The sequence below is a fragment of the Ascaphus truei genome, unplaced genomic scaffold, assembly GCF_040206685.1.
Source record: "Ascaphus truei isolate aAscTru1 unplaced genomic scaffold, aAscTru1.hap1 HAP1_SCAFFOLD_1218, whole genome shotgun sequence".
Taxonomy (NCBI): Eukaryota; Metazoa; Chordata; class Amphibia; order Anura; family Ascaphidae; genus Ascaphus; species Ascaphus truei.
In genome coordinates, this window is record NW_027454089.1 from 36,477 (window position 1) to 48,546 (window position 12,070).

The 12,070-nt window shown below is 48.9% G+C and overlaps 1 protein-coding gene across 1 annotated transcript in view; it reads right to left on the bottom strand.

Annotated features, from left to right (window-relative positions):
* STIMATE (STIM activating enhancer) overlaps positions 1 to 11,724 on the bottom strand; it is a 36,495-nt gene extending 24,771 nt beyond the window's left edge. Inside the window, exon 1 of the mRNA XM_075581326.1 lies at positions 11,437 to 11,724. Coding sequence (XP_075437441.1) covers positions 11,437 to 11,575 — 139 coding nt within the window. The 5' untranslated portion in view covers positions 11,576 to 11,724. The remainder of the gene's footprint in view (positions 1 to 11,436) is intronic.
* Between the last annotated feature and the right edge of the window lie 346 nt (positions 11,725 to 12,070).

Here is a 12,070-nt window from a genome sequence, read left to right on the forward strand (position 1 = left end):
GGAGACGGGAAACACTCGTACTCTACTGTGCGTACACCGCAGGGAGACGGGAAACACTCGTACTCTCTACTGTGCGTACACCGCGGGGAGACGGGAAACTCGTACTCTGTACTGTGCGTACACCGCGGGGAGACGGGAAACACTCGTACTCTCTACTGTGCGTACACCGCGGGGAGACGGGAAACACTCGTACTCTCTACTGTGCGTACACCGCAGGGAGACGGGAAACTCGTACTCTCTACTGTGCGTACACCGCAGGGAGACGGGAAACTCGTACTCTCTACTGTGCGTACACCGCGGGGAGACAGGAAACTCGTACTCTGTACTGTGCGTACACCGCAGGGAGACGGGAAACACTCGTACTCTGTACTGTGCGTACACCGCGGGGAGACAGGAAACTCGTACTCTGTACTGTGCGTACACCGCAGGGAGACGGGAAACACTCGTACTCTCTACTGTGCGTACACCGAAGGGAGACGGGAAACACTCGTACTCTCTACTGTGCGTACACCGCAGGGAGACGGGAAACACTCGTACTCTCTACTGTGCGTACACCGCGGGGAGACAGGAAACTCGTACTCTGTACTGTGCGTACACCGCAGGGAGACGGGAAACACTCGTACTCTCTACTGTGCGTACACCGCAGGGAGACGGGAAACTCGTACTCTGTACTGTGCGTACACCGCGGGGAGACGGGAAACACTCGTACTCTCTACTGTGCGTACACCGCGGGGAGACGGGAAACACTCGTACGCTGTACTGTGCGTACACCGCGGGGAGACGGGAAACACTCGTACTCTCTACTGTGCGTACACCGCAGGGAGACGGGAAACTCGTACTCTCTACTGTGCGTACACCGCAGGGAGACGGGAAACTCGTACTCTCTACTGTGCGTACACCGCGGGGAGACAGGAAACTCGTACTCTGTACTGTGCGTACACCGCAGGGAGACGGGAAACACTCGTACTCTGTACTGTGCGTACACCGCGGGGAGACAGGAAACTCGTACTCTGTACTGTGCGTACACCGCGGGGAGACAGGAAACACTCGTACTCTCTACTGTGCGTACACCGCAGGGAGACGGGAAACACTCGTACTCTGTACTGTGCGTACACCGCAGGGAGACGGGAAACAATCGTACTCTCTACTGTGCGTACACCGCGGGGAGACAGGAAACTCGTACTCTGTACTGTGCGTACACCGCAGGGAGACGGGAAACACTCGTACTCTCTACTGTGCGTACACCGAAGGGAGACGGGAAACACTCGTACTCTCTACTGTGCGTACACCGCAGGGAGACGGGAAACACTCGTACTCTCTACTGTGCGTACACCGCGGGGAGACAGGAAACTCGTACTCTGTACTGTGCGTACACCGCAGGGAGACGGGAAACACTCGTACTCTCTACTGTGCGTACACCGCAGGGAGACGGGAAACTCGTACTCTGTACTGTGCGTACACCGCGGGGAGACGGGAAACACTCGTACTCTCTACTGTGCGTACACCGCGGGGAGACGGGAAACACTCGTACGCTGTACTGTGCGTACACCGCGGGGAGACGGGAAACACTCGTACTCTCTACTGTGCGTACACCGCAGGGAGACGGGAAACTCGTACTCTCTACTGTGCGTACACCGCAGGGAGACGGGAAACTCGTACTCTCTACTGTGCGTACACCGCGGGGAGACAGGAAACTCGTACTCTGTACTGTGCGTACACCGCAGGGAGACGGGAAACTCGTACTCTGTACTGTGCGTACACCGCGGGGAGACAGGAAACTCGTACTCTGTACTGTGCGTACACCGCGGGGAGACAGGAAACTCGTACTCTGTACTGTGCGTACACCGCAGGGAGACGGGAAACACTCGTACTCTCTACTGTGCGTACACCGCAGGGAGACGGGAAACACTCGTACTCTCTACTGTGCGTACACCGCGGGGAGACGGGAAACACTCGTACTCTGTACTGTGCGTACACCGCAGGGAGACTGGAAACTGGTAGTAATCGGGTACCCCCATTTTCCCTTTATTTTGCCTGGCTCTGGGAAGGAACGCACATACGGAGGAGTTTCCGATGCGCATTGGCGACGCCGCACGTTAAGGAGAATTTAAGTATACAGCAACTGTGAGTGCTTTATTTTCCCCAGGCGGGGTGTTCCACGGCAGGCGGGGTGTTCCACGGCAGGCGGGGTGTTCCACGGCAGGCGGGGTGTTCCACGGCAGGCGGGGTGTTCCACGGCAGGCGGGGTGTTCCACGGCAGGCGGGGTGTTCCACGGCAGGCGGGGTGTTCCACGGCAGGCGGGGTGTTCCACGGCAGGCGGGGTGTTCCACGGCAGGCGGGGTGTTCCACGGCAGGCGGGGTGTTCCACGGCAGGCGGGGTGTTCCACGGCCAGCGTGGCTACCGGTTGTTCACCTGGGGTAGTTGCGGGAGAGGTTCGCATCGGGGACTCACTTTATCAGCGGGTCTCGGATTGCCTTCTCGCCCTCCCCCTATACCGCAGACGCGCGTGCCGCCAAACCCCGCATCAGTTTCCGGAGATTCATACTCCCCTGGATACGGGATTTGTATACGGCTGTATACAGCTGCGTTGGCTTTTATACATGTGGAGATACTCCGCTGTTTGGTTACAGTAGCACCGGTTACAGGACTTTCTATTTACTGCGTCCAGTTTAGTATAAAACCGGTTATCGCTGCTGGAAACGCCCTCATGTTCTCTAGAATACAGTTACCCACTAATCCGACCCGATGTGCTGAACCCGTTACCTGCCAGGGAATCGCCCGCCCCCCCGCTCACCTCCCAAGCAATCCTGCATGGAATGGGGGAAACTACATATACTGTACATGCACAGCAGCACATATGCACCCAGACACAGAAATATTAACCCCTGCAGTGCCTGCCCGGCATGCAAGACATGGGAGGGAGAGGAGAGAAAGTGTGTAAGCGTTTTGTAAAGTAACGATGTGGCCAGCATTATTTAAACAATTAACAGTGCAATCTCACAGGAAACGATCAATGACGTGTTAAACCCAACAAGAACAGGGAATTTCAAAGACTGAAAACGCTGGGGCCTATAGATGCGGCGGCGCAAACCGCTTTTTCGGACGCACGGAAATCTAATTTTAATTTGGAATGCATGTCAAAATATATATAATTATTGATTTAGCCATTAAAACGAGGCACAAAAATCCAACGCGTTTCACGCCCACACGACTGATAAAGCGCCGTGTGCGCGTGAAACACGGTCGATTTTTGTGCCACGTTTTAATGGCTAAATCAATAAATCTATATATATGACTGCCACGCTTTAGCCCGCCCTGTTGCGGCTGTGCGCTTCTTTTTATTCATCTCCCGGTGGAATGACATCGCTACGTATAAACCAATCGTGTATTTCACGCAGCATGGGAGGTTTCATCACACAGGGTAACAAAACCCAATACACTCACAGTATGGCCGGGACAAATATCACACTAAATGCACATTTACCAACACTAGTTCTAATCACACACGCATAATTCGGTTTTAATTTCAATGATATCACAGGCATTCAATACCAAGCAATGTGTCAAATTTCATTTCAAAACAACCGACGATTCAGCCCGAGTGTGATGGTTTGTACCTCATTTTAGCACTAAAAGTGACGCACACAAAATGTTGAAATATGATCTTAGTATATACTGTAGGCCCCAACGTGTATATAACAACTTTATTTCCTATAGTGATTTTCTCCCAACGGGAAACAAAACTGCGTCACAATTACAGTATAGCGCGCGGTACGCAGCACGTAGGAATGTTACAGACACAGGTCCCTGCCCCGTGGAGCTTACACTCTATGCTTTTGGTGCCTGAGGCGCAGGGAGATAAAGTGACATGCCAAGGTCACAAGGGGCCGACACCGGGAATTGAACCAGAGTCCCCTGCTTCTCACACTGTGGTTATAGTCCGTGTCTTTACTCACTGAGCCGCTCCTTCTATAGTGGCAGTACTTCATTACTGAGCAGCTCCTTCTATAGTAACAGTATTTCATTGTGTTATCACCGCTCTGCGTGCACATACTATGGATTTTAGCATAGCTCATTGTATATATGGGTCATTAAAAAAAAAGGGGGTCCATTTTTACACCCTCCCATTGCCCCCTTTTGTCCAGCTGAGGAGGAGATGGTACAACCCAACGGCAACATTAACCCCGCAGGGAAACTGAAGGTTAAGGGGTCATCACCCGAGCCAAATGCTCGCATTTCCACACCCTAAATAATTGAGTGACCTCTGGCAGTATTATCAGTGTGGCAAACCCGCCCTTCTAAAGGATTCCCGTTACCAAGATGGAAATACAGCCTCCATCGTATACCACAGCAAAGCTGCAACCCAACATTCGCTCAAATAAAATGGCGCTCGAATGGTTTCCCGTGCGTACGCTCTGCGCAGAGTATTCAGCCCGTAATGCCGCGCTCGCCTAAAGAACGGAGAAAGTGTAGGACTCCAAAACCAGCAGTGGTAGAAAATGGATTTAAACTCCAACATCTCGCTCCAACGCAGCCGACTTCTCTCTTGAAAACGGTCATCTGCGCCGAACCCAAACGCTGAATGCACTGTGCACGGAGGAATGATTTTGGGGTGCTGGGCTCTCTCTTCATCTAGATATTCGGGAGACTTCCATCTGAGCCCAGCACCCGCTGGTATTCTGTTACACAGAGTGAGCCTGCGTAGCTGTTTTTTGAAGCTCTAACCTAAAATACATAGTGTAGCTAGATTTTTGGGGTTCAAAAGGTCACTTCTTCACTTAAGAAGCCATTTAAAGGGTTAATTTTGCATGCTCTGTGAAAATGCAGAGACAGGTGCAAAATGAAACATCTTTTCTTGGTGCCGGTGGGAGTACACGGGACCGGGGACAGGATCGCTGACCACGGATATATAACCGTCAGTAAGGAATATATGCTTCGTGCCTGGTTATAACAAATGTGTCTCCATACTAACCAGCCTGAAACGTACAGGTTCATTTACAGTCTGAAAACGCCGTGCCTGAGAGAAATGACCTCGGGGCAGATGGGAAACAACTAACCAGAAAGAATGCCCTCCCCCTGTAACCCGTATATATCTAATGCCCTCCCCCTGTAACCCGTATATATCTAATGCCCTCCCCCTGTAACCCGTATATATCTAATGCCCTCCACCTGTAACCCGTATATATCTAATGCCCTCCACCTGTAACCCGTATATATCTAATGCCCTCCACCTGTAACCCGTATATATCTAATGCCCTCCACCTGTAACCCGTATATATCTAATGCCCTCCACCTGTAACCCGTATATATCTAATGCCCTCCACCTGTAACCCGTATATATCTAATGCCCTCCCCCTGTAACCCGTATATATCTAATGCCCTCCACCTGTAACCCGTATATATCTAATGCCCTCCACCTGTAACCCGTATATATCTAATGCCCTCCACCTGTAACCCGTATATATCTAATGCCCTCCACCTGTAACCCGTATATATCTAATGCCCTCCACCTGTAACCCGTATATATCTTATGCCCTCCACCTGTAACCCGTATATATCTAATGCCCTCCACCTGTAACCCGTATATATCTAATGCCCTCCACCTGTAACCCGTATATATCTAATGCCCTCCACCTGTAACCCGTATATATCTTATGCCCTCCACCTGTAACCCGTATATATCTTATGCCCTCCACCTGTAACCCGTATATATCTTATACCCTCCACCTGTAACCCGTATATATCTTATGCCCTCCACCTGTAACCCGTATATATCTTATGCCCTCCACCTGTATATCTTATGCCCTTCACCTGTATATCTTATGCCCTCCACCTGTATATCTTATGCCCTCCACCTGTATATCTTATGCCCTCCACCTGTATATCTTATGCCCTCCACCTGTATATCTTATGCCCTCCACCTGTATATCTTATGCCCTCCACCTGTATATCTTATGCCCTCCACCTGTATATCTTATGCCCTCCACCTGTATATCTTATGCCCTCCACCTGTATATCTTATGCCCTCCACCTGAAACCCGTATATATCTATCTTATGCCCTCCACCTGTAACCCGTATATATATATCTTATGCCCTCCACCTGTAACCCGTATATATATCTTATGCCCTCCACCTGTAACCCGTATATATCTTATGCCCTCCACCTGTAACCCGTATATATCTTATGCCCTCCACCTGTAACCCGTATATATCTTATGCCCTCCACCTGTAACCCGTATATATCTTATGCCCTCCACCTGTAACCCGTATATCTTATGCCCTCCACCTGTAACCCGTATATCTTATGCCCTCCACCTGTATATCTTATGCCCTCCACCTGTATATCTTATGCCCTCCACCTGTATATCTTATGCCCTCCACCTGTATATCTTATGCCCTCCACCTGTATATCTTATGCCCTCCACCTGTATATCTTATGCCCTCCACCTGTATATCTTATGCCCCTCCACCTGTATATCTTATGCCCTCCACCTGTATATCTTATGCCCTCCACCTGTAACCTGTATATCTTATGCCCTCCACCTGTATATCTTATGCCCTCCACCTGTAACCTGTATATCTTATGCCCTCCACCTATAACCCGTATATCTTATGCCCTCCACCTGTATATCTTGTGCCCTCCACCTGTAACCCGTATATCTTATGCCCTCCACCTGTAACCCGTACATCTTATGCCCTCCACCTATAACCCGTATATTTTATGCCCTCCACCTATAACCCGTATATATCTTATGCCCTCCACTTATAACCTGTATATCTTATGCCCTCCACCTATAACCTGTATATCTTATGCCCTCCACCTATAACCCGGTTTCTTATGCTTTCCACCTATAACCCGTATTCCTGCTCAGGACTGGCTTGGTATTTATTGTAAAATGCCTCAAGAATAAACAGTTTGAACTGCAATAAACCTGTATGAGGATCTGTATTTTGACACAACAAGGATCTTATGGTATTTGAACAAATGAACACTCATTTTTTCATCTAGATATTCGGGAGACTTCCATCTGAGCCCAGCACCCGCTGGTATTCTGTTACACAGAGTGAGCCTGCGTAGCTCTTTTTTGAAGCTCTAACCTAAAATACATAGTGTAGCTAGATTTTTGGGGTTCAAAGGTCACTTCTTCACTTAAGAAGCCATTTAAAGGGTTAATTTTGCATGCTCTGTGAAAATGCAGAGACAGGTGCAAAATGAAACATGTTTTCTTGGTGCCGGTGGGAGTACACGGGACCGGGGACAGGATCGCTGACCACGGATATATAACCGTCAGTAAGGAATATATGCTTCGTGCCTGGTTATAACAAATGTGTCTCCATACTAACCAGCCTGAAACGTACAGGTTCATTTACAGTCTGAAAACGCCGTGCCTGAGAGAAATGACCTCGGGGCAGATGGGAAACAACTAACCAGAAAGAATGCCCTCCCCCTGTAACCCGTATATATATCTAATGCCCTCCACCTGTAACCCGTATATATCTAATGCCCTCCACCTGTAACCCTTATATATCTAATGCCCTCCACCTGTAACCCGTATATATCTAATGCCCTCCACCTGTAACCCGTATATATCTTATGCCCTCCCCCTGTAACCCGTATATATCTAATGCCCTCCACCTGTAACCCGTATATATCTTATGCCCTCCACCTGTAACCTGTATATATCTAATGCCCTCCACCTGTAACCCGTATATATCTTATGCCCTCCACCTGTAACCCTTATATATATCTAATGCCCTCCACCTGTAACCCGTATATATCTTATGCCCTCCACCTGTAACCCGTATATATCTAATGCCCTCCACCTGTAACCCGTATATATCTTATGCCCTCCACCTGTAACCCGTATATATCTAATGCCCTCCACCTGTAACCCGTATATATCTAATGCCCTCCACCTGTAACCCGTATATATCTAATGCCCTCCACCTGTAACCCGTATATATCTAATGCCCTCCACCTGTAACCCATATATATCTAATGCCCTCCACCTGTAACCCGTATATATCTAATGCCCTCCACCTGTAACCCGTATATATCTAATGCCCTCCACCTGTAACCCGTATATATCTTATGCCCTCCACCTGTAACCCGTATATATCTTATGCCCTCCACCTGTAACCCGTATATATCTAATGCCCTCCACCTGTAACCCGTATATATCTAATGCCCTCCACCCGTAACCCGTATATATCTAATGCCCTCCACCTGTAACCCGTATATATCTAATGCCCTCCACCTGTAACCCGTATATATCTAATGCCCTCTACCTGTAACCCGTATATATCTTATGCCCTCCACCTGTAACCCATATATATCTTATGCCCTCCACGTGTAACCCGTATATATCTAATGCCCTCCACCTGTAACCCGTATATATCTTATGCCCTCCACGTGTAACCCGTATATATCTTATGCCCTCCACGTGTAACCCGTATATACCTTATGCCCACCACGTGTAACCCATATATATCTTATGCCCTCCACGTGTAACCCGTATATATCTTATGCCCTCCACCTATAACCCGTATATATTTTGCTCTCCCCTATACCCTGTATATCTCATGCCCTCCACCTATAACCCGTATATATTTTGCTCTCCCCTATACCCTGTATATCTCATGCCCTCCTCCTGTAACCTGTATATCTTATGCCCTCCACCTGTAACCCGTATATCTTATGCCCTCCACCTATAACCCGTATATCTTATGCCCTCCACCTATAACCCGTATATCTTATGCCCTCCACCTATAACCTGTATATCCTATGCCCTCCACTTATAACCTGTATATCTTATGCCCTCCACCTATACCCTGTATATCTTATGCCCTCCACCTATACCCTGTATATCTTATGCTCTCCACCTATAACCTGTATTCCTGTTCAGGACTGGCTTGGTATTTATTGTAAAATGCCTCAAGAATAAACACTTTGATCTGCAATAAACCTGTATGAGGATCTGTATTTTCACACAACAAGGATCTTATGGTATTTGAACAAATGAACACTCATATTTTCAGAGCCAGGCGAGCAACTTCATTTAATTGCAGTTTAAATATACCAGCGGAGAGCTGTTAAACCAACGCAGTAAGAGGAATGCGAAAACATCGCGTGCATCCTATTACAAAGTCCTCATCTCCCTGCCCCGCAAACACCAACTTAGAATGTCAGCTCTATGGGCAGCAGGATCAGGGGCTAACATGAATGGGCACTATGTAAAGGCGTTACTAACTCAGCGGTGTGTATGGGGGATGTGACGTCCCCACCCAGCTGTGACTACAGTAACCCGCAGCCCCGCACAGAACTGCACCCTTTTAACAAGCAAACACCAGCTGCTTTTACAAGGGCAGACTTGGGGGGGAAAAACGTTGCAACGCAGCTCAATTTCAGCATTAACTCCTCCGGGGCCGCACTCCAGCAGCTGTTACCAAGCGGAAGTACACAACGAGAAGAATTGGAAGAGTCCTGCCCAAACAAGGCTAACCCCTTAATCCCTGCCGCTTTACATTTAACTCCCTAGCTGCCGGAAGAGACAGAAAATGCATTGCACTGTATTGCATCACAGCTGCATTCATTCTCAACCCCTTCCGGCTACATCTGCATCGCCCCAAAGGCGCACAGCCGAAGGTCAGCTATAGGCTGGGAGCCGTTTGCTAATGTTTATTGGTGTTAAAATTGCTCTATTTTAATGTGAGACTCACCAGCCCTTTATCCCCTGCACCCAATTTTCCAACTCTAACTGTCCATGAAATGTCTGTCTAACCCTGTTTTTTTAATGTAACCGTGTATTGTTATAACTCTGTGCCCAGGACATATACGTGAAAACGAGAGGTAACTCTCAGTGTATTACTGAATGGGAAAACATTTTATAAATAAATTGCACTGTCACCAGAACAGAAGAGACGTGCGACACGGAGTTACATGTGTCACGCAAAGAACATTCGAACCCGGTGTCTTGGGGTATCTGGTGCAAGGAAAAAAATAAATAAATGTATTTGACCTGCTGGTGGCCCTGGAGGGCTGGCGTTGAACCCCCCCCCCCCCCCTGGAGGGCTGTCGTTGCCCCCCCCCCCCCCCTGGAGGGCTGGCGTTGCCCCCCCCCCCCCCCCTGGAGGGCTGGCGCTGCCCCCCCCCCCCCCCCCAGGTATATAGAGATATATGTACAAAATTCTGTCACTTTTGCTAAAAGATTCTGGGGTTTGAGATGACTCATATGCAAAGAAACAGAACAACAACTGATCCCACCACAATCATATGTCAAATACCAGGCCCAAAAAAAGCCTTGTTACATTACTCCATGTTATGTCACCAGTGTACACAGCATTTTATGGTATATGGTATTTAACCTGCATGCAGAAACTATAAACACAAAAGGTAAAAATCGGAAGGGGAAATCTCAGGAGATTAACCTATGTACATAACCTCGGGGGTTATTATAGCTGTGTAACACACCCTTCCGCAAAGCTACACCACTATACACACACCTCAATATACAAGACCATAGAGTAAATCATTTTCTTCACCAAAGGCACAGCTCAGTCATATACATTTAAGGTCTTGCTACAATGACACACACACACACACACACACACACACACACACACGACTATTGACATCTTATGCTGAGGTTTATGTTTCGTCTCCCGATCAAAACATTGACCTGAGAATAAAGCACCGGCATATTCGCTCACCTACTGTCTCTGTAAGTCTCCCATCATACCAATTAGTTTGTAAGCTCTTCGGGGCAGTGATTTCCTTTCCTATTGTCTGACTTTGCTGCGCTTATTGTATTATAAATTCCCCGTACTGTATCCTTTGTGAAGCACCGAGTACACGCTTGGCGCTATATAAAAGATATACAATACAATATCCCGCAGTGCAGTATAATGGGGGTACAGAGTTATGTATATTACATAAACAGAATGACATGTAAATAAGGGCAGACACACAAACAGGAGGTAATGAGGCCCTGATCAGGGGAGCTAACAATCTAAAGGGAATAAGGAGCAATGTTGGGACAAGAGATAAAAAGTGGTTCCTCATTGTGGGGATGGAGTGTACATCAGGATTGAGTATGGTTTATATACACACACAGGATTCAGTTCATAGCAACGATATGTAAACACATACCTCTTGTTCCCTCTAGCAACATGCATATCTAGTAAGCCTATATATATATATATATATATATATATATATACACACACACATTCTGTGTGCAGTGATACACCCCCTGCGTGCGTGTGTATATTATATATACAGTACACACACACACTGTGTGTGCAGTGTACACCCCTGCGTGTGTGTATGTACACTGTGTGCAGTGGTACACGTACGTGTGTGTGTGTGTGTGTGTGTGTATACACATACACAGTGCAATGATACACCCCTGCGTGTCCCCCGGTGACACTCACACATGAGGATGCTGAAGGCCATCACCGCCAGCAGGCCCTGCAGGAAGATCCCGAAGCTGTCCATCAGGTCCCCGTTCCCGCACCCCGGGGGCGGTCCGGCGCTCCCCCCGAGGCCCAGGCTCCTGTTCCCGGTGCTCATCTCGGAGCCCCGCCCGCCCCACTGTGCCACCGTCACCGAGCCAGCTCGTGCCGGTCCCCGGCGGCCACCAGCGGACGGAAGCCTGGAGGGGCCGCGCTGACTGGGAAGGGACGCTGTGACGTCACCGGCGCGGGGACGGTGGGGCGTGACCTCAAGCAGGGCACGCGCCACGCCGCCGTTGCCAGGGAGTGTAGACAGGCAGTGGGAGGAGCCTGTCTCTAGGGGCGTTGCTTGTTACCAAGGACCTTGGTTTAAAGGGCCCTAGCCGCAGACACAGAGCACACGTGGCTCCTTTCTCTGCCCAATGACTTATTGCAGCCAGTGCTTGGATGGGAAGCTCTGCGGCCAAGGGACCGTCTCCGTGTTTGATTGGATATGCAATCCGTTTCTCTCCAGTATAATCAGGGCTACCCCCTTCTGTTGAAGGCTAACCCACCCGGGGACTTTTTTGCCATAAACATTTTAACATTTATCTTGTTTATACCTGTATTTCTC